This window comes from Anolis sagrei, chromosome 3 (genome assembly GCF_037176765.1).
Source record: "Anolis sagrei isolate rAnoSag1 chromosome 3, rAnoSag1.mat, whole genome shotgun sequence".
Lineage (NCBI taxonomy): Eukaryota > Metazoa > Chordata > Lepidosauria > Squamata > Dactyloidae > Anolis > Anolis sagrei.
In genome coordinates, this window is record NC_090023.1 from 213,475,505 (window position 1) to 213,503,113 (window position 27,609).

The 27,609-nt window shown below is 39.3% G+C and overlaps 1 protein-coding gene across 3 annotated transcripts in view; it reads left to right on the forward strand.

Annotated features, from left to right (window-relative positions):
• The window catches only part of SH3PXD2A (SH3 and PX domains 2A), a 320,633-nt gene that overhangs the window by 20,863 nt on the left and 272,161 nt on the right, over positions 1-27,609 (forward strand). For all 3 annotated transcript variants that reach the window (XM_060768325.2, XM_060768323.2, XM_060768324.2), the window contains exon 2: positions 15,733-15,813. In XM_060768325.2, the coding sequence (XP_060624308.1) occupies positions 15,733-15,813 (81 nt within the window). The remainder of the gene's footprint in view (positions 1-15,732; positions 15,814-27,609) is intronic.

Consider the following 27,609-nt stretch of genomic DNA (forward strand, 5'->3'; position numbering starts at 1 on the left):
AATCCATGGGTGCCCAAGTTCCATTATATAAAATGCTGTAGGAAAGTGGTGTCCCTTATATACAGTGGTGTTGGATATTTCAAATTGTGGATTGTTGAACCCATGAATAGAGAATCTGTGCATACAGAGGGCCAACTGTATAAGAGAATAAATGTCTGTCCTGGAGCACTTACAAACTAAAACTAAGGGAAATATAATCAGAGGTAAATGGAGAAACAACAGTCAAGTAATGCAGTCTTCCTACCACCTTATAACTGACCAAGCTTTGTTGTTTTTTCTTGTGTGTCTTCTCGTGATAAGTCCAAAGTACAATAGTTTCAGTTTAGTCACCTTGGCTTATAAAGAGAGTTTAGACTTGATTTGCTCTAGGACCCACTTATTTTCTTTTCAGATCCCTCCTCTTGCATCTCATCTCAAATGAATTCATTTTCTTTCTGTCAGCTTTCTTGACTGTCCAACTCTCAACACCATGCCTAGAAATGAGAATATGATGGCATGGACAAACATTACATTTGTGTTCAATTGTCCATCTTAACAGTTAAGGATCCCCCCCCCCCCCCCAGTTCCTTCATAACTGCCTTTCCAAATCTTAGTCTCCTCCTGCCTCCACCAAAAGAAAAAAAATATAAAATTACCAAAAACAAAATAATTTTTGAGGAATGTATGTGTATATTTTCATAAAATGTGTGTGTGTGCTAATATATATGCATTGGAACAAGCATAAAATGTCTTACTGTAATTCAAATAGGACAATGCTTCTCATAGTATTCATGTGACTGCACACTCTGCTGTCCAAATGCTAACTGCTGATGGGTTGGGTAACTTCAGAGTCCTTATCATACTAGGGCTTTAAAGCCAGCTACCTGCAGAATTCTGGGAAATGTAGTTTGGGAAGGCAAGGAAATGATTTTGGCTGAGAATTCAGACCCTGGTCTAAACTACATTTCCAAGAATTCTGCAGGTGGCAGAAATAAGGGGCTACCCTCTTTAAAGCCCTGGTGTGATAACATAGTAAGACCTTGCCTTCCTGGCCTCTTATAATTCTTGAACTTCAACCTAGATTCAGCTTAAACAAGCTTTCATATAGTTGGTGGCTTCAAAAAGGCAACAGTCAAATAGATGACTGTTATCAGAACACAGTTACCTAATCAAACTAATTTATCAATTCTTAAGAAACAGATGGGAAGTGGCAGAAAGGGTGGTGATTGCCAGGAACTATTGTTTACATTAGTAATAGTTATGTTATCGCTATGTTTGCTCAGAATGGTGTACAGAATGGTGGTCTTGATGCTGCTGAACTGGCACTCCCAGTAGCCACAGCAAGCATAGCCTATATTGGGAAGTATGAGAGTTGCAGTTTAACAGTATTTGGACGGGCCACACAATTCCCAACCTAGAGTTAATAGACTGCAGAAGACTATTGGGAATGTAATAGCTGTTTTCTGCAAAGGCAGTATATACTGTATAAAGAGATTACCAGGAATTGGAGAATATTTGCTATTTCTATATATTTATGTAACCATACATATCTGTCTACCAGGCATAGTTTGAATTTGGGAAATTAGTGATTATAGAAAGCAATTGCACTGTAGCATGATACTACTAAATGCAGCCAAAACTCAACCAACAATATTGGCTTTTCATGTTTAAGAGATCCTGATGTTCCTAAGAGCCTCTACACACATTATCATTTCCATCTGTGGATTTTATCTGCATTTCAATAAAATTGTATTTTCTATTAGGTAAGGTTGTTTGGTTTTCTTTTTAAAACCCACTCCAAATGTTTAGATCTTGAGAGCCAACTCTAAACAATGATGATAAAGCATCACAACTCTTCTGGCCTATGTTTCCTGATGGGAGCCAAATGCAAGCAACTTAACTAAAACAGCTGTGTTTTGATGGAGCTTTTTTTGGTGCATACAAGGTTTTTGTTTTTTTTTGTTCCAAGTGTACTTTCAGATTACATCTCTGGTGGAATTGCTGATATTATAATATTGCTGTTCTCTTAGTAGTTTTGTTACTTGCAGAGAGAAAGTCAATAGCTAACAATACAACCGTACTTATGTCTGCACAATTTGGGTCATTGGGGCTTGCTTTCAGTTGCTTGTATATAAGACTGAACTCTAAAATAATTACCGGTACATGATTAAACAGCACATGGCCTGTGTGCAAGCTGCATGGAATCCCAAGGTCACTTTTGTTACTTGTGAGGCACCTCAGAAAACCAGGTTGATGAAAATCAATATACGACTATATTTCATTGGTAAATTGGGGAAAATCTATTTAATTTTTTTCTTGTTCCAATGCCTTGTAGCGGTTTCAGCATCAAATTAAAAGGGGCATATCAAAGAAGGTGAAATGTCTGTTCTAAGTGGGTTTTCCCAGTTTGCTGCCAAAATTTGGTGGTGTGATATGCTGAATGTCAGCGGTGGCAGGGCAGAGTATGTGTAGATTTGTGAAATTGGCCCTGATCCTATGAAGAGCCAAATGCCCTTGATTCAAGGATTTTAGGAAGGAGGGGGCAGAGAGGGCTTATGATTTTCCCCAAGTCCCTTGAGCTTTTTACAGCTCATGGGAAAGAAAATGGTAGGGGCAATAAAACTCTGGCAAAATGCCTCAGCAAGCAAGGCTCATCTTTCCTGCTCTATGACAAGTATTCTCACACTCTGTTCCAAGGAATTCTGGGGATTCCTCAGTCCAGGAAACTCAAACTGTGCTCCTCCAGGGGTTTTGTACTTCAGCTTCCAGAAATCCCAGCCAGTTTACCAGGAATTGTGGGAGCTGAAATCTAATTCATCTGGAGCAGCACAGATTGAGAAAATTTACCTCAGACACTTGCTGGGCCTTCCTGAATGAGAATGATAGTTAAGGATGATGAATATCTTCATCTTGTGCTTTCCTGAGACAACTCTTGTTCTGTGAAAACTTTTGAGGAATTCTAAGATGGCCTTGAAAATGTTATTTTCTTGGACCCATGATATCCCTGCAGATTTGTATTCAGTTAACAGCCTGAACCAATAGTATGTTACCTGTGGTTCCTTTTTATGCTGGAGAGAAGTGATTAATCAATCTTTATTACGGTCCAAAGACCCAATTTTCCCTGGCAACATATGAAGATCTAATCTATTTTCTTAAGGAAGATCCACTTATGTTCCCCAAGCTGGGCTACTCAGGGCAATAGGCCCTATCTGGTTTGACAAGGGGTGCCAGCTGAACAAAATTTATTTATTTATTTACTTAATTTAATTCCCACTCTTCTCTTCTCATCTCATAGGGGACTCTGAGCAGCGTACAATATATTTAGGCAGACATTCAATACCTCAATTATACAACTATTAAAAACATAAGTTGCCTTGTATTTTTAGCTACTGAATTATATGTAAGCTCCTTCAGAAGTAAGACACATTAAATTCAGTAAATGAGTGTGATATTGTAACCCAGAAGCCTAAGCTGCAATTCTGTGTACCTAAAGAAAAGTGGATTTCTCTGAAAATAAAAATGCATAGGATTTTATTTATGTCATTCTGCAGCCTTTGCTATTGGAATGTTTTATCAATTCTGTATTTGCAGAAAGGTTCATGAACGAGGCAGGAAAGAGAACCAGGGGAAAGCTTGTAGCGACGAGAACCTCTGGCATCACAGAGCTGATTTCTCTACATGCCATGTAGGTCAAAAGTCTTTTTATATCACAGCAGGTCTGAGCAAACTGCAAACAGGTTTATGCCTATTGGAATTCCCCTATTAGAAATCTGACTCAAACAAGTTGCCTACCTGATAACTTCTGTATTTTGCCAGGTTTCAAAAAAGAGGGTTCAGTGATTCATTGCAATATGTACTTGTTGCCTTTGCTTAGTTCAACTATATCTGTTCTACACTGGAGGGAAAAAAAAATCAGGTTCGCCATTTCCAGATCCATTGATAAGAAAACAGGGAACAACTTTCTGGCATCTTGCGTCAAACAATAATATGGATCAGGTTGATATGAATTTTGGCATACCTGTGTATGTAAATCCTTTCTGTTTCTGATTTTTTTTGTTGGGAATGTGATCTTGATCAGCTAGATATGCACATGTAGTACAACCTTGGACATGTTGACTTGGAGGTTAGTTCCATTAGATGTATAATAAAATTATATTAAAAAATCTAGCACAATACATGGCATATACACAGTATATTCTAAAGTAAGTCCCATTGAGTTCAAGGGAATGGGAGGATAGGCTGTATCTTCAGTTGGTATGCCATTCTGAGTAAAGATGTATGAGTGCTTTTGATTTTTTTTTTCCAGAAATACCAACCAGTCTCGCACACTTGAATGTTAGACTCATTCAGTAGCAAAGATGTATGCAACTTGTCAATTTGAAATCAAGGTGACTGTTGTGTATATAGAAACTGAAAATGGATTTCACCTTTGCTCTGCCTTCAAAAAATGGTTACTCATAGATAGCAACAATTCTTATCACCGAAACCTTTTTTTTAATTGTTGGTGCATGGGACTTTCAATATCATATATTTCTCAATCTACTAAACAAGGATTAAAGTACTTGTCCTTAACTGCCAAGTAAATAGACTGTTGCCACCCAAATTGAAAGCAGCCCAACTTCTATGTGCCAGAGGTGTTTCTTTACCAGAGGTATTTCATAAAAGACAAAGTTTGTAGACGTAGTCACAAAAATATGCACACTATTCCAAGTGGTTGTTCCATAGATTAAAATAATGGTACTGTGGCATTGGCATGTTCAATTCATGAGCTCCAAAATGTAATTTATTCTTTTTTTCAGCAACCTTACCTTGGTTTCACATTTTCATTCACATGAATAGCAAAATCACTTTGGAAGAGCAGGCAGAGCAAAAAAGAGCCCCACAAGCCCTTTCCACCCATTTCTCCAGCATTTCAATAACTTAAATTAAATATTTGTTATTCAGAGTCAAAGAGCAGGAAAGTAACCAAGGGAATATGAACACAGAAAAGTTTATAAGAATTCTTGCTGTGGGTGATTTTCAATTTCTTGCTCTCTTCAATGCTAGAAATTTGGGGACTGAAAAAAACTATAATTTTTAAGGGCTAGATTCTTACTTGAAGACAATGCCCTCATAGAATCATAGAGTTGGAAGAGACCTCATGGGCGATCCAGTCCAACCCCCTGCCAACAAGCAGGAAATCCACATTCAAAGCATTCCCAACAGATGGCCATCCAGCCTTTGTTTAAAAGCCTCCAAAGAAGGAGCCTCCACCACACTCTGGGGCAGAGAGTTCCACTGCTGAACAGCTCTCATAGTTAGGAAGATCTTCGTCATGTTCAGGTGGACTCTCCTTTCCTGTAGTTTGAAGCCATTGTTCTGCATTCTAGTCTCCAGTGCAGCAGAAAACAAGCCTGCTCCCTCCTCCCTATGACTTCCCCTCACATATTTATACATGGCTCTCATCAAGTCTCCTCTCAGTCTTCTCTTCTGAAGGCTAAACATGCCCAGCTCTTTAAGCTGCTCCTCATAGAGCTTGTTCTCCAGACCCTTGATCATTTGAGTCACCCTCTTCTGGACACATTCCAGCTTGTCAACATCTCCCTTCAATTGTGGTGGCCAGAACTGGACACAGTATTCCAGTGTTCGTTCTCATTGGTAGCTGCAGCCTTGGAACACAGCCATTTAAAAACAGCAATATATACACTTATTGATAAAGAGCTTGGAAAAATTATATTATATTAACTCATTGTGACTGGTATCATGATTCTGGTAATTGTAGTCTAAAGAATAATATTTCCAAGTTGTGGACTGGAAATGAAAAACTCCATCCAGATTTCCTGAGATATCTTGACTACTGATGGCAGAAACTGTATGCAAAGAGCGTGCTACATGACATAACTGTCTCTTGCTTTGTATTTGGATGATAAAATATTGTCCTTTGCTAAATAGCCCCAGGTTTTGATTGCTAGTTGCCCCTTTTGTGTAAAAACCTATGGCAATAGTCAATGGCAGGTTGTTGTGTTTAATGTCACACTTCAGTGAAGTCTCTTGAATGGATTAAGTGGGAAGGTGACGTTCAATATTGCAGCCAGATGCAGCTCTTGGCTTTGTTCATGAGCTGTAGGCCTCTCTTATAAGTTGTGCTTGGCTAATTTTCCCTGTCAAGAAGATTTGCAAGTCAATGATGTGTTGGAATAGGCTTTTAACTTTAAAAGGGATCTGGGTTGACTAAAGGATACACGGGACTCTCAAAGTTATAGCAGATGTTGCTTTATCAAAACAACAAAAGGACTTTGGGCATGTCCAGACCCAAGTATATTTGGAAATTGTGCTGTTGCCATCCAAGTACACAGTGATAAGAACACATAAGTTGAACTTTGCATAATGTATTGGTATCTTGCAATGCAATCTGATTGGAAAGTATCTTGAATTCCAACACAATTTCTGCTAATATAAAATATATCAAATTACAGTTCTGTTGCAGATATTTGGGGGAATGGCTGAACTCCCAATTAGTGGATGTGTTGCAGAGTATTGTAGGGAAATGTATCTGATTGGATTTTGCCCAGGCCTGAGTCTAAGTGAAATTCAGTTATGGGTTGATTCCAGACATGTCTCCCTTGGCACTTCCATATTAAAGACTCTGAAATTTTTCCTCTTCTTGGGGCAAGCGTGTTCTGGTTAAAAATGTGCTGGAAAAGTATTATCTAGGGTTCAACTGTGTATTGGCTGGACACTGTGTGATCAGAATGTGGCCTAGATCTGATCATCATGGCTTTCTTTATGTTCTCATAAACTAGAAACTACAGTGTACCAAACCTAATGCCCCAAAGAGGGTCATATCTGTTTTCTGAACTCATGTAACTTCATTGTCAAAGAAGAGACATGTGAAAAGTAGTTTCATTAGCTTTGCCCTTCTTGCTGTTTTTCCTTCTCATTTTTCCCCCTAGCTACTTTCCATCCCATATGGATCTCAATGCATCTCTGCTTTGCAAGTCTAGTAACAAAGTGACTGGAAGAACTGCAGTTTAATGCTGTGTAGACTGAGGAAAACATTTATTGTGACTTGGTTCTTCCTAATGCTGTTTTGCATCAAAACAAAGAAGTATATGGGTATTTTGTTGTTGTTGTGTGCTGTCAAGTTATATTTATGGTAAATTTAATCTAAACCTATGATGGGATTCTCTTGGAAAGATTTATTCGGAGATGGTGTGCCTTTGTCATCCTCTTGAGATAGAGTTCAATATATTGTCAAAGGCTTTCATGGCTGGAATCACTGGGTTGTTGTAGGTTTTTCGGGCTAGATGGCCATGTTCTAGAAGAGATGCTTGCCATAGATGCAGGCAAAACGCCAGGAGAGAATACTTCTAGAACATAACCATGTAGCCCGAAAAATCTACAACAACCCAAAGAGTTCAGTTTGCCTAAGATCACCCAATGGGTAACCCCCACTGGTACAATGGGTTAAACTTTTGTGCCTCCAAGACTGCTGATAAATAGGTCAGCATATCAAATCCAGGGAGAGCGGGTTGAGCTCCCTCTGTGAGCTCCAGCTCCTCATGCAGGAACATGAGAGAAGCCTCCCACAAAGATGGTAAACATCAAAACATCCAAGCATCCCCTGGGCAATGTCCTTGCAGACAGCCAGTCCTCTCACACCAAGAGTGACTTGCAGTTTTTCATGTTGCTCCTGACACCAAAAAACCCCCAATGGGTTTCCATAGCTAGGCCTTACCTCTGTATCAACTGAATTTTATGGGACTTCTACAGCATAAGAGCAGGACAAGCACACAAAAATTAGAGACGCATTGAAAAAAGGCACTTAATTCTGTATATTCATAGAATTTGTCTGCTTGCTTTTCTCATTCCAATGCTACTACTAGTTTCAAGACTCATTCAGCAAGGCAATAAAAGTGTCTTTCCGTGGTGACAAATGCTGCCTTCCATGTAAAAGTGTTTGTTTTCCACAAAGAAGTAACCACACTGCCTACTCAAAACAAACAGTTCAAATATTTCATCTATATATAATCACTCTGGAATCCCTTTGTTTGCTATCAGCATGATGCTAATTCTGTTGAACCTCAAGAAGAGGAATACACTCATTCAGCCTAGGTAATAACACCTTTGAGTAATGTTTGCTCAAACAAGGTTGGTTTTGTTTCATGTGGCTGACACGTGGAGGTTAATTTAAAGTGCTCCATGTGGTGACTGGTTTCACTCGGTAAGCTGTTTGGGTAAGAATGGCACATCATTTAAATCAGCAGTCTCTAGAGAATATCTCTCTCTGTCCATAGCAGCCATAATTCCTCAGCATATCACATTCTGTTGCAGCTCAGCTGCCTGCTTGATCCCGTTTTTGTAGATTAGTGCCCATCCTGTCCATTCTTCGTAAAGACCTGAAAACTTTGATGTTTCAATGTGCCTTTGATTAATCAGCTCATTTATTGACTAGGTCCCCTACCTCTCACCCATTGTCTGGCCTTGTACCACTGTATTGCACTAGCCCTTGCCTCATGCTCTTACATCTGAACATGCCCACTGTTCTCGGGTTGATGATTATTGTTCTTATGTTGTTATGATGTTTGTTGTTTGGTTTTATTGCTTTAATTATTGAAATGCAATTGTATATTAATTGTGCTGTATTTTATTCTGTTTTTGCTGAGTGTAGTCCCCATGTAAGCTGCCCCAAGTCCCTTCGGGGAGATGATGGTGGGGTATAAAAATAAAGTTATTATTGTTGTTATTATTATTATTCACCCAAACACCACATAGATGAACAAGAATGGTAAGATTGTTAAGGAAATAGTATCTAATATAAAACAGTTTCAAAATACATCCATGAGCTAGATTTTCAGAAGCTTAACAAAAAGCAATGACCAACTCTGAACAGGAATCACTTAAGGCAAAAGCAAGAAACTGTAATCCAAGAGTTGTTGCACTTGACTTAGAATTGTATCCAAAAGCTTGAAAGCATGAACATGACCATAATCCAGTCTTGATGTTTGAATTTGACTATAATCTGAAATGCTTGAAACTTGAAACAAGATTTGTAATCCAAACAGGACTCCTAACTTAGAGCTCCCAAGACAGACACTAGACCTAAAGGAGATGTCTAGTGAACTTGAAAGCTCATCTTGCTTATGGCCACCTTGGGTCCCATACTGGGCAAAAGGTGAGATATAAAGTAAGCAAACAGAAATACATTTTAGATGTTACCCAATCCCAAACTACCACATCATGCTGGTCAAAAGCCTAGCATGGTGTAGTTGTTTTGAGTGTTGAACTACTAATCTAGAGATCAGTGTTTCAATCCCTGCTTGGTCATGGGTGACCTTGGGCAATTTACACTCTTTCAGTCTCAGAGGAAGGCAAAGGCAAACTGCCTCTGAACAAATTTTGCCAAGAAACCCCCCTGCTAAGTTCACTTTAGGGTCATCACAAATCTGAAACAACTTGAAGGCACATAACAGCAGGAACAAGAGGACATTTCTGCTAGTGATTATCATAGCAGGACTGCTCTAAAAGTGTTAATGGAAACATTGTTTGTAATATGTGAATTATTGTTCGACCAATATTTGCATTGGATGTTTCAATCTGACATACATTGTCACATTGTCAGATAGTTATATAGGTAGCTGCCTTATACTGAGTCAGATCATTGATCCATCTATTCCAATATTGCCTACTCTGACTGACAGCAGTTCTCTGAACAATGGCAGAATTATCTGCCTTGAAATCTCTGGTGCCACTCCTTGGTCTTCTTTCAAAATTAACAAAGCTGAAAGTGGCTTAGTTTTCAATACATTGTTCATCTTCAAGTTAAAGTCTAGCACTTTAGCACTTGCTTGTGAACGTGATTTATTATGTTTGGAGGAGATGATCAAAGGAACCAACTGTGATTTGCTGCTTGATTAAAGAGGTGTCCTCCTCTTTTATGACCATGATAGACTGAAACTGTTAGAGTGGGGGCAAAAGCAATTGGACAGCATCCATTTCCCCTTCACTGGAAGCCCAAATTGAAAGTAATATTTTGAGTTTTGTGAAGCTGAAGGTCTTAGAGCTTACATGAACTTTCTTTTCCTTTATGCTCAGAAAAGAGGGGGAAAGCTCCTGGAAGTATTCCCGCTCTTTGGAGCAAGAGAATCCCCAGAGCCTTAGCATTGTTCAACAGTGGCCTGAAAGGCTTTCGGGAATATATTGCTCTTTTTATCATTTCCCAGGCCCTGGGTCCACTTATAGGGCACTGCATCTGGAGGTCAGTAGCTAGGTCAATTGTAATGCGGGAAGATATCTGTGTTCCTATAAACTATACTAAATGTGTTGGTTTTAGAAGGAGGCCTGTTACAATCCAGAGAACCAAGACACAATCTGTGGAAGCAGGCCACAGATTGAGTATAAAATAGGAACACAGGGTTACAAATAATATAGTTATATAGGTAGCTGCCTTATACTGAGTCAGATCATTGATCCATCTATTCCAATATTGCCTACTCTGACTGACAGCAGTTCTCTGAACAATGGCAGAATTATCTGCCTTGAAATCTCTGGTGCCACTCCTTGGTCTTCTTTCAAAATTAACAAAGCTGAAAGTGGCTTAGTTTTCAATTCAAATGAGATGAGATGAGCCAACAATGTCATGCAGCGGCAAAAAAAGCCAATGGGATTTTGGCCTGCATAAATAAGAGTATAGTGTCTAGATCCAGGGAAGTCATGGTACACCTCTATTCTGCCTTGGTCAGACCACACCTGGAATACTATGTCCAATTCTAGGCACCACAGTTGAAGGGAGATGTCGACAAGCTGGAATGTGTCCAGAGGAGGGCGACTAAAATGATCAAGGGTCTGGAGAACAAGCCCTATGAGGAGCATCTTAAAGGGCTGGGTATGTTTAGCCTGCAGAAGAGAAGACTGAAGGGAGACATGATGAGGGCCATGTATAAATATGTAAGGGGAAGTCATAGGGATGAGGGTACAGGCTTATTTTCTGCTGCCCTGGAGACTAGGATGCGGAACAAGGCTTCAAACTACAAGAAAAGAGATTCCATCTGAACATTAGGAAGAACTTCCTGACTGTGAGAGCTGTTCAGCAGTGGAACTCTCTGCCCCGGAGTGTGGTGGACTCCTTCTTTGGAGACTTTTAAACAGAGGCTGGATAGCCATCTGTCGGGGGTTCTTTGAATGTGATTTTCCTGCTTCTTGGCAGGGGGTTGGACTGGATCTTCCAACTCTATGATTCTAGATGTATTAATTTAATTTTCAAAAATACCAGTAAGATATATTCCCAATCGTCTCAACTATATCTAATTTCTGAGGGTACCAGGCTCACCATTTGAAACCAACTGCTCTAAATAATTGCATATTTGTGAAATAAGAGCAAGCTGGATACCTTTACCTTTTACAGCCTCTCAGCAACTAAAGTAGACTGAGGAAAAATGGTGGTGAGGTGGAAGAACTCATCCACACCTCAGCTAGAACTTTTACTAGAAGATCTTTCTCTGAAAGCTTGACTTACCTTCCATCATGTGTTGAGCCTATCCCCAAAATATCCCAGTAGGGTTGTCACGCTGGATGAAGGATAGGGCTCCTGCAATTGATCCTTAACAGATTATGGAGGAGGATATGGTACTATAAAGCTCTGATGGACAACAGAAAGATACTTGTCTTCCCTCACCTTCCAAACCTGAATTTTCATTTTCACTGTTACCCTCCTTACATGTCTGTTGTCTCCCTGATCACTCATGGCCAAGTATAATTGTCTTCCAGAGTCTTTGTGGTGAAGGCCTATTCTTGTTCTACACAGTCTTTCACAATGATGACATAGATTTCCAGATGGAAGGCAGTCACTACAGGTGTTTGTTTTTCCCTGATAGAGAGCAAGAGGAAAGTACAGCAACACAACACCCCAGACATTTGTCCTTTGAAGAAATTGTAGCATCTCTGTTGAGTGGAAAAAGAAATTAGTTCTGAGTGTGATTCTTATGTCCTGGAGTAGGCATCCTCTGTTTGTCTCATTACCTGGTCTTTTTGAACAGCATCCTTAAGGGAATGTTTACACATGAAGGGAATAGATTCGTAAGTAGGGCCTGTGAATGACAGAAGAGATGGGCCAGTGAGATATGTTGCCTTCAGTGAACTGATGCAGATTTCATAGTTTTCAGATGGAGGAAGTCTCAATTTGAGGTTCCCATAAGAAGAGATTTGATGACATATCCTAATGCAGTGCTTCCTTTCTAATGCAAAAGGCAAGGTATCCTCTTTAAAAGAATAGTTGACATCAGGACATGATGTCACATTACCATCTGGATCTGTGTCAGGGATAGTTGGACGTTTTCCATAGAAAACAATGCTTTGAGTAATAAACTCCCACTGAGTAGCCTTTCAAATAGCTCTTTGGTGACCTAGTATTAGATAATTCATTCATCTTGCTGCATTTTCAGGATAGCAAAGAGAAAGAATGCATGGTGTGATAGTACATTCCTTTATTACATTTATGACATCACTCAAAGATTTGCATAACTGCTATTAAAATTATGTAGGAACTGACATCCCAGTTCGTAATTCTGCATCCTTTATTGATCCCTAATATGCAGAAATAAATACATTCTAAAATGATTTAAAAGGTCTTATAAAGACTTTTCTGCAAAATTGTTGTTTGAAATAAGTTGATATCTATTCATGTTCAATTTGAACTGCTAGAACTTTGCCAAGGTAGTAATTTGGCTAAAGGGATGCTCCTATAAGGCGCTGAAATGCTGGGTTGCTTTTCCGGGCTGTATGGCCATGTTCCAGAAGCATTCTCTCCTGACATCTCATGAAAGAATGCTTCTGGAATATGGCCATACAGCCTGGAAAACTGACAGCAACCCAGTAATTCCGGCCATGAAAGCCTTCGAAAACAAGCTGAAATGCTCTTTTTGTTGTGTGGGAAAATGCATCTATCAGACAATGCTTTCTTAGATGGGAGGATCACTAAATGTTGTGCTCTGCCACTGAATTATAGCCCCACCTTTAAGTATGACATCAAAAATGTTCTCAGGTAAGGGAAAACATGGACACTAATGGAAGATTTTAAGTTCTCATAGTCGCTTACATTATTTTGGGGTAGGGATATGGGGATAATCATAATTAAAAACAATTCTTGAATGATTTACCTTTGAGTTCTATATATGTATCATTTGAGCACTTAGCAGCCAAGTTGCTTCTAATTAATTAGATTGTATTTGAAAGGCCTAAATATACAGGGTGTCACAAAAGTCACCATACATAGAGAAAATGGGAAATCGTAACCATATGCATCTTTATTTACAAAATTCTCATTAGAAAAAATACAAAATATTTTAAAAATATTTCTATGTGTTACATATCTGAAAGTATAAAAATATAAACATATAAAATATTAAAAATATATAATATGAAATGATTTGATATATTAGTGTTAGTGTTTGCCTGGGTATGAAGACTATGGCCCATTCTGCACTGCCTATAAAATCCAGATTATCTGATGTGAACTGGATTATATGGCAGTGTATACTCATATAATACAGTTCAAAGCAGATTATATGAATGATCTTGTTGGAAATCAAGAGCTGTTAGGCTCAAGTAATCTTGATTATACGGCAGTGGGAACATGAATGGCAAGTAACTAGTTTTTTCTCAAACAATTAAAAAGTTTCCAGAAGTGAAGAGCTTGAATAATAGAAAATGATGATGTTGAATAACATAATATTAACAACATTGATAGTTTGAATTATAAAGCTATAGCAGTAAGAATACTGGATAATGTTGTATTGGGAAACAGAGAAGTTACAGAAATTCTATTGGGATAAGAAAAGAGAGACAAAGATGTCATGATTCATGGGGCAAATCATCATCTTTTCTGTCCGCTACTAGAATAGTAATGGCATGATTGATGCAGAGACTGGAATATTGTTGTCATGTATTGTATTAGGAAGAATTTCCCCCATGTTTCTTAAAACTGGACTGCAACAAAAAGATAAGGAAAGAAAGAAGTGGACTTGTGATCTTTTCCCTCCCCACTGTCCTCTATATGAATATTATATGGTTATCTGTAAAAGCCTGAAAGTACTTACTTTGCACCACAGCACAAAGAGACTGGCTGGTTTATTTATTTATTTGTCGTGTCAGAGCAACCAGTCCATTATATATTACATTTCTAACAGAACAAAGCAAACAGACAGAAAAATACACATCTTGTGAGTTTGGTAGTTGGTTAAATGTCCTTTGACCAGTATCTGGCCACTTGGAGTGCTTCCGGTGTTGCTGCAAGAAGGTCCTCCATGGTGCATGTGGCTGGTGCGTGGGCCAGAGTGAGCAATTACTCAGTCCCTATATAAGGAGAAAGGTGGGATAAAAATAAAATAATTACACAAGTAAATGAATTAATAGACCTTACTATAATCTCAAAAAGACAGGCTGATATTGACAAATGGGTGTGACTTTTTTTGGTGCTGAGCAGTACTTGAAGCGGAGAGACAAAGCTTTATATCTGGGAAAGATTGAAAGTTGTGCTAAGGACATAACAGAAGACCACTATTAGTGACACTGGCCATTGATCTTTTTTTGGTGAATTGAAAGTACATTAAGTGATACAATTGGAGTTGCAAGTTTGAGTTGTTTTGTTATATTAATTGATTGAAGTCTTTGGATGAATAAAACCAAGTTGTAGATTTAAATCAAAATACCTTATGTTCTAACAGAAAAACTCCAGAAGAAGCATCCTTTACTAGTAGTAGGTAAAGATTTCCCCTGACATTAAGGCTTTTTGTGTCTGACTCTGGGGGGTGGTGCTCATCTCCATTTCTAAGCGGAAGAGCTGCTGTTGTCCGTATATGTCTCCAAGCTCATGTGGCCGCCAGCATGACTGCATGGAGTGCTGTTACCTTCCCATAGAAGCGGTACCTATTGATCTACTTTCGAACTGCTAGGTTAGCAGAAGCTGGACCTAACAGCAGGAGTTGACCCTGCTCCCTGGATTCTAACTGCCCACTTTTCAGTCAGCAAGTTCAGCAGCTCAGCAGTTTAGCCTGCTGCATCACCATAGGGCCTTTACTAGTAGTAGAGAGACCCTATCTGTGTTGCCATATAAAATCCAGATTATCTGCTTTGAACTGGATTACATGGCAGTGTGGATACATATATAATCCAGTCCAAAGCAGATAATGTGGACTATCTGTTTTGATAATTTGGATTATATTGCAGTGTTGAGGGGACCTTAGGTTGTATCTCCACTGCCCAATATCCCAGGATCAGATCCCAGATTATCAATGTATCCCAGAGGATCTTGCAGTGTAGACTCAAAGCAGATACTCTGGGATCAGATTCTGGGATATAGGGCAGTGTAGAAGGGGCCTTAGAGTGTTGGACTGAGACTTGAGAGAGCCTGGTTCCAATGCTATCTGTTCTAGGGAATTCAATTGTTGATCTTTCATTTATGATTCTCTCAGTTGACCAAGCCCATGAGGTTGTTGTGAGGATAAATAAGAAAGGATGGAAGCTATCTGTGCTTCTTTGAACTCAGAATAAGACAATTTAAGTCTACCAGCAAACTGATGAATCAACCTTATCAACAATTTTTGTGTTTGAAATTATCTTGTATACAAAGAGACCTCAGACTTGTCTTTAGGTTGCTAAAACAGAACTGGATAAATTTATTTTTTTAAGTTTTTAAAAATTCATCTTTCATTTTACAATTCCAGAGAGGTATATCAAAATGAATAACATTTCTTCCCCCTCCCCTCCCTCTCTCTGCAGGTATATATCATAAAAGTAACATGGTCCGATTCAACTTGCCAGACGATCTACCGCAGATACAGCAAGTTCTTTGACCTCCAGGTAAAAGATTGATTTTGCTTTGCATCAATACAGATAGACCTGATTTCTTAAATTGTCTAATCATTACATTCAGTAATGTTGCAGATTTTCTGTTATAAGAAAAATCACATTTTAAAAATTTTAGAGTTTGAATGTTTATTAGCTTGAGAGATGGCTATTGAGAAAGGTCTGCCCTGTATGCTATTCTGCAGAGAGACACTGGTACAGTTTATTTGCATACTTTGAAGAAAATCAAAGCTTGCACTAGCCACACTAGCCGGAGAAACTGGGAAATTGTATTATTTATTATTTACTTTATTTTTACATCGCCTTTCTCACTCTGCAGAGGACTCAAGATGGCTTACAAACTCCGGCAAAATTCAGTGCCGCTGGACATAACAATAAAATTGATCCTATCAAATTATAGAACAGATAGACATATGAACACATAAGAATAAAACAGATTAAAACCATACAAACTGTATAAAGTGCCCAGTGTTGATGTCATGGTTATCCATAGTCATTTTCCAAAATCCAAAATCTTTAGTAGACCAAAGAAGTATTTTTTTCCAGCTCTGGAAAAGTTGGAATTCAGAGTGTGGTTTTTGGATTTTTCTAAGAATTTTACCACTTGGAATTGGGCTTCTCGCTCATTATCCTGACACATTCTGTGGTAGTTTTCTTGAAAGGCAAGAGAGATATATTTTTAACCATCTACAGAGCATTCATTGTAGTCTGAGTTTGTTAATTTCAAGCCAGTGGCAGTGCCCTCCATTCAGCAGTTCTGTGCTAGTAGTATTTACTGAATCATTATGGCAAACCCCAAGCTTTCTGGGTTTGCAGGACCTAGCTGATACTTTACTAGAATCTTGTGATCTATCAGATAGAACTTGATGCAAAATAGCAGCACATGTAAGTGGACATACACAAAAGCGAGATATGAATAATCTGGAGTGCTGTGCTCTGAAATTGCCTCAAATACAGCACAGAGCTCTTTCCAGATGAACAGTACATTGGGATAGCCACCACTGCTATTTCACAAGGCTAAAGTACCTTCCCACTAGAGCTGTACTGGCCATGGTTCTGTCAGGGAACTGCTTCAAGCCAGCGATGCTGGATGCTGGATTGACCTGGATTCAGCTCGATCCAGCTGTCCATATCTCAAAAAGCTCAGGGTCACTCCAGAGCTTCCCGGAAGCTCCAGAATAAATTGTGATTCCCCTTGTGTCAGATGAACAGCTCTTGCTGTGAAACCAGCAGTATGATATATGGAGTCCTTGCATAGGTTGCAAGAGGTGTGTCCATTTTATTTGACCTGTGTAGACATGGATGATGATAATTATTTGAAACACAAGATTAATACACAGCAAACAAGGTCACTATGCTGGCTGTTGTATTGGATCCCTCGTCGGACACTTCCCAAGTGTATAGAACTGTGTGATGTATTATTATTATTATTATTTAATAACAACATTAATCTAGAAATCAGTACAGAAGTAATTCTTTCAGCAGCCTAAATGAGAAATGACAAGGATATGGATATTTTTGCTATTACTGCTGCCATTCATCTGGGGCTCAGCTGCAGATCTATTGCAACTCCATTTGCAACCTACTTCTCCTGGCCCGAAACTGTGAAAACCTCCAAATAATTGAGGAATTGCTACCTTAATTCGCAATTCCTTTTCTTCTCATGTCCCAAATATGGCTGGAGTAATGATTCTGTGTTTCTGTTTTTGCTGTCCATACGATAGGTATAGTACCATCCTTTAAATGTAGTGGTGAAAGAAGTGGTTTCCTGTCTTGAAGCGATTTATACAGGGATCCTGCTCTATGCATTGTTGGAGATTTTGCTTCCTCAGTAAGGGAAAGATGTGGAACAATTGATATCAGAAGTCCCCTCTCATTAAATGCAGGCTTCCCTTTCATAACCGCCACTGCCTTTATGTGAAAAGATCTGATTGTCATTGGTGAAATCTGTGGCGTTATATCCTCATCAGGACTTTGTAGCTATTTCTCCCTATGGAAACAGGAAATAACTAAGATGTGACTCATGAGAACGAAGTGATGGAATACTGATAGTATACAGTGTGGTTAGATTATAGTTTGAAGGAAACTTTGATCTCTATCATAGGTGCGTGGCAAAGGGCTGCTATCTGTTCAGAATCCAGCCTGTGGTAGTTGCATTTGTTTCTACAGTTGAATGAGAACATCAAAGCCTCGTGTCAGTTTGGTTCATCATATTGAGCCTCAAACCACAAGGCCTTGTCTTTCATCATCTATTTAAGATGTCCATTTGAAAGTAGGCGTCTGAGGCCGGGAGCCAAATGGCTAGAACTACTTTTAATATTTCTCATTGACACTTCTCATAGAAATACATTGCTTTTCCCCTGGCTAGTTTTAGGAATCTCCCCACTCCCACTAAAGCCTCTATAATCTTTTATATCAGTAGTTATCAACCTTCCTAATGCTGTAACCCCTTAATACAGTTCCTCATGTTGTGGTGAACCACAACCATAAAATTATTTTCATTGCTACTTCACAACTGTCATTTTGCTACTGTTATGAATTGAAATGTAAATATCCAATATGCAAGGTGTATTTTCATTCACTGGACCAAATTTGGCACAAATATTCAATACGCCCAAATTTGAATCCTGGTGGGGTTGCGGGGGGGGGGGGGGGGGGTTGATTTTGTCTTTTAGAAGTTGTAGTTGTTTGGATTTATAATTCACCTACAGTCAAAGAGCATTCTGAACTCCACCAGTGATGAAATGGAACCAAACTTGGCACACAGAACTCCCATGACCAACAGGAAACACTGAATGGGTTTGGTGGGCATTGGTCTTGAGTTTTGGGTTTGTAGTTCATCTACATCAAGAGATGTAGGAGCACTGTGGATTCAAACAATGATGGATCTGGACCAAAATTGGCACATATCCTTAATATGCCCAAATATGAACACTGGTGAAGTTTGGGGAAAATAGACTTTGACATTTGGGAGTTGTAGTTACTGGAATTTATAATTCACCTACAATCAAAGAGCATTCTGAACCCCACCAACGATAGAATTGGACCAAACTTTCCACACAGAACTCGTATCACCAACAGAAAATACTGTGTTCTAATGGTCATTGGTGACCTCTCTGAAACCCCCTCACAATACCCCCCAGGGGTCCTGACCTCCAAGTTGAGAAACACTGTTTTATATGAATCTGAACAAGGCTAGGGAGGGAAAGCTCTTTCTTATATCTTTTTGTTTCACATTCAAAGTTAACAGATTAGGAGAAGAAATATCTGAGCCCCATGGTTCCTCTACATCTGATATGTTTCTGAACTTCAGACAACAGTTTGAAAGAGGAAGAATTGCTCTCTTCAGTAGAACTTGTACTCCCAAGCTCTTTCTTTTTTGTTAAAGACCAGCTTGCTACCCCTGCCCCCCACTTGTCTGTGTTCTTGCAAGTCTCCCGGACTTTCCTGTTAGGTTTGAAAAGTTCCCATCAACCTAAAATTATCAATGGGTTTAGTGTGTTGGACAGGAAATGATGTCTCCAATCAGGAGAGAAGGCCTCTTGAAAGGTCCCATTGATCAGTGGGAGGAGAGGGGGGCTGAGCACCAGTGGAAAATGTCTGCTGAACAACATGCATCCTTTAGCATTGCCACTTAAAAACACAGAGAGGAATACCCCCCCCCCCCTTTCCTCCCACTGTTCAGATCTTCACCCATTTATTTTCATCATTTCATCCCAAGGCAGTTTAAGTGCCTTTGTTTTCTTGGCTGGCTTGAAGGACATTGGAACTGAGTGGGAGCATCCAGGTTTGGGGCAAAGATTAGAGATGTGTATTCATGTAGAGATTCGTTTATTCAAAATGCTTTTATCACTCTCTTCCACAATGTGTTCCAGGTGTATAGATTAGAGATTTGAACACTGGTATTCTTTATTCAAAACATTGTAATCACACTTTTGCACAAGGCGTCTAAGCTAGCTCAAGCCCAAAATATATGAAATATATGTACAAAAATACAATAGGTTAAGTACCTTTGTAATAGCTCCCTATTTATATAAATCACTAGCTGTCCCCTGCCACGCGTTGCTGTGGCCCAGTCTGTGTAGATGTGTTTTGTGTGTATGTATGTGTGTATATGTGTATACATATGTAGTTTTGTGCATGTATTGTAATGTATTTTTATATAATTTTTTTGGCTTTTTAAGTCTTTTCCGCTGTGTTTGTCAGTGTTTTTATAAGTGATGGTCACTTATTGGCCTGATAGGTGTATTGTGTCCAAATTTGGTGTCAATTTGCCCAGTGATTTTTGAGTTATGTTAATCCCACTAACGAACATTGCATTTTTATTTATATAGATATAAAATATAGATATGTGTGTATGTGTATGTATGTGTGGTTTTGCACATGCGTTGTAACATATTTTTTTATTTTTTGGGTTTTTAAGTCTCTTCTGCTGTGCTTTTCAGTGTTTTTATGAGTGATGGTCACTCATTGGCCTGATAGGTGTCTTGTGTCCAAATTTGGTTATAATTTGTCCAGTAGTTTTTAAGTTATGTTAATCCCACAAACAAACATTACATTTTTATTCATTTAGATTGAAATACAGGTTGCCTTCAAAAAGAAGGGTGGAGTATGTCCCCTGACTTGCTATTTTGCAGGTGTTGAAGGCTTATGCCCAGGAGCTGCATCCTTTAAAACAAATAATGCAAGGACTTTTTAGTTAAATGTTGGTAAACCGGTATTCCCTTTGCAAGCATGACTGGTGGGGATGAGAGAGTCAGGGCCTTCTCGGTGGTGACCCCTCGGTTGTGAAACCCCCTCCTCAGTGGCATCAGGCAGGCCCCATCCCTTCTGGTCTTCAGAAAAAAAGCTAAAGACCTAGTTCTGTACGCAGGTGTTTGGAGAATAAGATATTAAGGATCTCGACACCAGGATTACGGATTATTCAATAAGTATGGCTGGAATCACTGGGTTGTTGTAGGTTTTTCGAGCTGTATGGCCATTTTCCATAAGCATTCTGTCCTGACGTTTCACCTGCATCTATGGCAGGCATCCTCAGAGGTTGTGAGGGCTGTTGGAAACAAGGAAAATTAGGTTTATATATCTGTGGAAAGTCCAGGGTGGGAGAAAGAACATGGCCATACAGCCCAAAAAACCTACAACAACCCAATAAATAAATAACTAATATTTCCTGGGCTACAAACATCAATGTATACTTATCTTCACAATGTCTGTAAAAATTATTATGAAGTCAGGAATTCTTTTGGATGTATGCCAATCATTCTTTGAAATTAAAATCCATTTATACTGTGATCCTGTAGCACTATACACCTAATTTGATTCCATTTTTCTTGTCTACTTCTTTTCCACATCTCACTTCCACATGCTTTCTTAAAACACAATGCATGTGTTCTAGTGGGCTTTCTTTGCTAAGCCCTATCTTTTTAAGAAACCACTTTCCTGTGAAGACCGTTGGAACCTTTCTAAAAAGTCTTTGGAAAGTTGGCTAAACCCATTCCATTTCACAGAGCTGTTGACATAATTTTGGAAGGTTGAATAGTAGTTTAAATCTAGCTTGTTGATTGTGAATGAAAGTATGTGACTGCATCCTTTAAAGAATGCTATATAAATAAAAGAATAAAAATGGTTTGAGAGCATATGAGTCAAATACATTAGGCCAAAGAGTTGATTTATGCTTTATTCTTGTTCGCACAGTAGCCAGTTAGGCGCCTATGGGATTTTTTAACTGCAGGATCATAAATGAGGCCCATGGAGTCCATTTCTCTTGCAAGTTCATGTCTTGTAACCAAGAAGATCAAGTGGCTCCACTGTTCCTGTCCATTGTAAAATGACAAACATCCACTGAAATTTGCTGAAACTTCTTTCAGATTTTGCCATAATTACTCCAGAGGGCTTTGTGTGCCCTCAAAATTCGGCACAATTATTTCTTAAAGATGTTATTTACAAGAGATGATAGTGTTCATTTTAAAGAGTAGACAGGAAGGGCTTTGTCAGGTGCAACATTTAGGAACAAAATAGTCTCAAAAAGACTTGTGGGATACTTGTAATAGGCAAAGAGCTTCTAGTTCCTCACACCATTGCAACACATATTTTAGGACTGAACAAAATGTATAACAATGTATAACAAGTGTTATTGGATGTTGTTGTTTATTCGTTCAGTCACTTCTGACTCTTTGTGACCTCATGGACCAACTCATGCCAGAGCTCCCTGTTGGCTGTCACCATTCCCAGCTCCTTCAGAGTCAAGCCAGAGTCACTTCAAGGATAACATCCATCCACCTTGCCCTTGGTTGGCCCCTCTTCTTTTTTCCTTCCATTTCCCCCAGCATAATTGTCTTCTCTAAGCTTTCCTGTCTTCTCATTATGTGGCCAAAGTACTTCATCTTTGTCTCTAATATCCTTCCCTCCAATGAGCAGTCGGGATTTATTTCCTGGAGCATGGATTGGTTGGATCTTCTCGCGGACCAAGGCACTCTCAGAATTTTCCTCCTACACCACCATTCAAAAGCATCTATCTTCTTTTGCTCAGCCTTCCTTATGGTCCAGCTTTCACATCCATAGGTTACTATGGGGAATACCATTGCTTTAACTATGCGGATCTTTGTTGCCAGTGTGATGTCTCTACTCTTCACTATTTTATCGAGATTGGTAATTGCTCTCCTCCCAAGAAGTGTTTTTGGATGTTTACATCCACACAGTAGTATGCAGATGACATTGACCAAAGCTCCATTGAAACTGTGACTATTCCTCATGAGCCTGTGGTTAGAAGCAACCACAACAACACATATCCTGTCTTGTGGTACTGTCTTGTGATTTCTTAGCTTTGGTGATCCCATCAGACATGCCTCCTCTCTCTTAAGGAACTCTGGAACTTGTAATTCTTGGTATAGTAGCCCAATTTCGAACAGAGGAAGTAAAACTTCTCTGTCTCAGACTGAGACCATCCTAGTTTAATTGCACAAGCACAGTTCCTCGAGTCTAGAGAAGTTCTTAGACTGGGACTGGACAGGAAGGTTGAGAAAGCTCCCGAGATTAATTCAACACTGCTCCCAACATTCCCCAGCAAACCCCATAAGATACAGGCAAGAAACACATAGATACAAGGAAAGTAGCAGTTTTAACTAGACTAGATCCTCTCATCACCACTAGGTAAATTACAAATTTATTCTAATTTGGGTTGGATACTCAGACTTCCTAGATCCTCTGGAGTCTGTTAAGGTATACTTTTCTCTCTGTGTGCATACAACATGGACCAGGCTGTGGTGCAGCTAGTTAGTAGACAGCTGCATTAAATCACTACTGACTGAGAGGTCCTGAGTTCAAAGCCAGCCCAGGTTGGAGTGAGCTCCCAACTCTTAATAGTCTAGCTTGCTGTTGACCTATGCAGCCCGAAAGACAGTTGCATCTGTCAAGTAGGAAATTTAGGTATGGCTTTATGCGGTGAGGCTAATTTAACTAATTTACAACAACATAAAACCTTCCAGCAGTGTGTGTAAGAATGAGGAAGTACTCCATCAAGGACTCGGTGTCACAAGTGGATGGTGAAGTGGCAGCTCCCACTGTGGCTGGAATTGAACATGCCCTCACGAAGCTGGAAAGCTAGAATGTTGTCTCTGTGTCTGTCTATATATGCTGTATGTCTAATTGCATTGAATATTTGCCATGTATAAGCTGCCCTGAGTCCTCTGCGGGGTGAGAAGGATGGAATATAAATACTGTAAATAATAAATAAATCCAATTTCTAGATTGGATCTCATTACATTAGTGCAGTATTTTTTATTTATCATGTCAGGAGCAATCAGACTGTAGAGCAGTTACGACGTTTTATTTCCAATCATATAACCTGATCATCTAGGTAGTGAGTAGATTTTATTAACTAGAAACAATCTCTATAGCACATTTAAGTAGTTGTAATGAGTCTCCCTTCTTCTCTCAAACACACAAAGAGCAACATACTGAATTGAAACTGTAGGGGAGGGGACATATCCTGTAAAAATTACAGTTTTGAACTGCAATTCCCAGAAACTCCCAGCTAGCATGGGCATTGGCTTTCCAACCTCCAGAGTGAATATACTTCTGTGTTGGTCATATTTTACGTGGTGATTCAGCATGCACTGGGTTAACATGAGAACTGGTAGTTGCTAAATTTGACCTCATTTGTCTTTATTCTTGGAGCACTAGAGGTGTGGCCCACTTGTTAATTTTTATATGCTTTAGATGTATATGGCACTCTGAGTATTCAGTCACTGTGACCCACTCAGCCATGTGTATTGGTTTTATTGTCAGTGGCTTGCATCATTATTTTCCATGCTGGACTTGGCTCTGTCCAATTTTCGTGAGAGCTGCATCCGCTGTGTTGGGTTGATTTCAAATGGCTTTGGAGATGTATGAAAAATCAAATAGCAGTTTGGGAAGAAGAGCCGGAAATCAGTATGTGCATTTCAAAACGTTTTCCTATAGTTTTTACTTTAATTGCTTCTAGTGCAATTCTCAAGCTGGTTTTAAGTTGGCCAGTGGGATGTCACTGAATTAGTTCTGTTATTGAGAAATTGATCCCCCTTAAATATAAACAGACTGAGATGAATTAAATATTATTTTATTTTTCCTTTTTTACCAATTTCACAATGTCAAAATACTGCTTCTCTTCAATTCTGGAGATGTCCTGTCAGCTATATCTCCTCTTATATATGAAATCCTCCTTTATGATTTTATATAAATCATATGAAATCAACCCGTAAAGTGCAACTGGAACTGCAAATCTATAAAAACCGTATCTTAATCTCATGCCCTGGGACAGGAAACGGGTTAAGACGGCAAATGTATGCAGGCCTAGAGGTGCTGAAGTCTCATTAATGGGATACCTATTGTGTTTATGTAAATCATAACTCCCTTCTATTGACAAACCTTTTCTTCATTGATAAATGCACTTATGTGCAGCGGGAAACTTCCTTGTTCCCATGCATGGGGTTGTTGTTGTTGTTGTTGTTGTTGTTGTTGTTATTGTTATTATTATTTGAAACACAACAAGATGAGTCCACAGCAGACAAGATCACTCTGGTGGTTGTTGTATTGGATCACAAATTGGACACTTCCCAAGTGTCTAGGACTGTGTGATGTATCGATGAATGATGGGTGCAGATCCCAGTAAGGTGGCCTTCTGCAGCTGGCAGATGGTTGTTGTTGCTGTTGTTGTTGTTGCTGTTGTTGTTATTACTACTACTACTACTACTACTACCACCAGAGCCACAGCTGATACACAGCAGCAGACTAGATGTGGGCAAGACCAGCCCATCATTTCATCAAGTAATCTCAATCTCGTTTTGTGTTTTCTGGACTATCTCTTAGTGCCCAAACTGGATAGTAGGTTAATCATGGGACTATTTGCATTTGACCTCAACACATTCCTGAACTCGCAGCCCTCACAGGGGTAGACCTTTAAATGGCCTTGGACTTTGAATTCACCAACCACAGCTGCTCCTTTTTCTTACCATGAGGGGAACTACTCCAGTCAGTGACATCAGGAGGAATCCTCAGCCCAGATCCAAGCTGGACCAGCTTTCCAGCCAATCAGAGAAGAGTGTGGGTATTTTGAATGGCTGTCAAAGTGGATTAAAGACTCTGTACTGGCATCCTTCCTGGCCAGAAAGAATACACTTCTGTTTCTTGCCTTCAAACCTAGTTTGTTCTTCTGGCCTTTGTAGTAATGAAGTGCACCAGACTCTGAATGTGCATTTTGTGGTTAGCTGAAATCACTCAACAGTTTTAAGCAGGACACCCCTTGTAAAAATAGGTGAAATATGGTAATTGCACTGGTAGATCAGACATGGCAGTTCTACAGTGTCAGAAAAGCCCCTCCTTTGAGTCCTAGTTAGAGTCTTAGCAGGGACTAAAATAACTACATTTTAAGATATTGTTGACAGGGTAGATGATATCTTCCAGCCTTTTTATAGAGGGAATAGTTCTACAGTTCCCTCTTCCTGGGAGTGTTGTTTTTTTCTGGTTAGCATCACAGCACAACACATTAGTGTGTGTATGTCCTGTGTCAGCAGAAGCATGGGGCTCCCTATACACAGTCCTAGAACATTCGCCCCCTCACATAATTATAATCCACCCTTGGTGTAGCATTATTTGTTCCCTTTGTTTGCTCCTTAAAAGCCATATGCAACAATAATGAAAATGTCACTGATCATTTATGCTTGCTCAACCCCATAGCAGCTTTTGGTAGAAGTGATCATAAAATCATGCCAGGGGCCATTTCAAATTAGAGTTCTGTCAGTCAGTGCTCAACAGTTCCATAGTCATCTTGTATAAAAAGAAGGTGCCTCCATGTGCCAGATTGACACTGCGGGAGGAATTTTAGGTGGGTAGAAAACTGAATTTGAGCCACACTGTCCATTATCCCAAGTTGACATTTTGGCCACAAAGAACCATCTAAAGTCTTGGGATACTGCAAAGGCAAATAAATGGACAGCTTTCTTTCACACATTCTTCTCCGTGTATCAGTTTGCAGAGAACGACCTTTTGGATTGAGTCTGCTGATCTAAGTGGGTTTTCTTTGAAAGAGGCAAAGAGAGAGAGAGAGAGAGAGAGAGTCATTCACCAACGGCCTTTCAGAATGTTTGGAAAAATAGAGAGTTTTACAGGGTGCCAGGAGGGGTTAAAGCGCTGCAGGGCTTTTTGGAGGATGAATATGAAACTTGCAAACTTTGCATGTTGTTCCTAAGATAGTCTTGATTATTTTTAGAGTACCATGAACAGCTGAGTACTGAAGGACATATTAAACAAAAATCTTGCCATAAAAATCTGTAATTGCTTGCTGTATAATGCTGTTCTTTCTACCAGTTCAATCAGTGCAACTCTAGAAGGGGGATACTGATAGTTATCTCCTTTCTATAAGCATCTGTGTTCTAATTAAGGTACAACTTAATGTACAATGATGGTAGCTTTATCTCTCTAATGTTGCATGTCTAAAGGCACTGGCATTAAGTCTGTTGCATTTTAGCATATAGCACCAACCTCCTTTTCTGCTTTGTTCATCCAGTAAACACTGGAAATCTACAAGAACCATTGAAATAAGACATTATGCAACAGGATATAAAACTGAAAGGAATAGCTATTTGACTAGCTCAAGACATTTAAAGTGCCTAGGCCAACGATTTTTTAAAACCACTGGAACTGAAAAGAATACAGTACTGGCATTAAGTGTATCTTCCATACATAATGAGTGGGGAAAGCATGGTGTCATGTATCCATATCTGGAGTCTTGCAGATACCAGGACAACTCTGTGCAATGAATTTCATAGTAAAGGTTGAGGAATGAAAACTTCTGATGCCCTGAGCAGGAAGGAGCCTGATAACACAAACTGGCTCAGACTGGAAGTCCTGGAGGCTGGAGAGGTGAACTTTTGGGAGTTGAGGGTGGGGGGGGGGGGGGTAGGGTTTTGAGGATTGAAAATGAGAAGTTACCTACATTTTCTTCAGTTGTAACTTTGCTGTATAGTGGTAACCTAGCATTAAAGAAATTTCCAAGATTTCCTTGTGAGTGAATTTAATTGCTACCAAGGTTTTGCAGTCATCACACATGGATTACTTCATGCCCGAAAAAAGAACTTATGTGAAATCATTTGTTTATTTTATATGTTGGTTTCTCTCTACATGATAATGTTATAGTGCTATAGATCACCACTCCACCCTCTATCCACCTCATTATCTTCAGCATAAGAAATCTCCTGTTTATCAGTCCTATTTCCACAATTGTCTACACATTCCTTCTTGGAAAGCAGTGTGTTT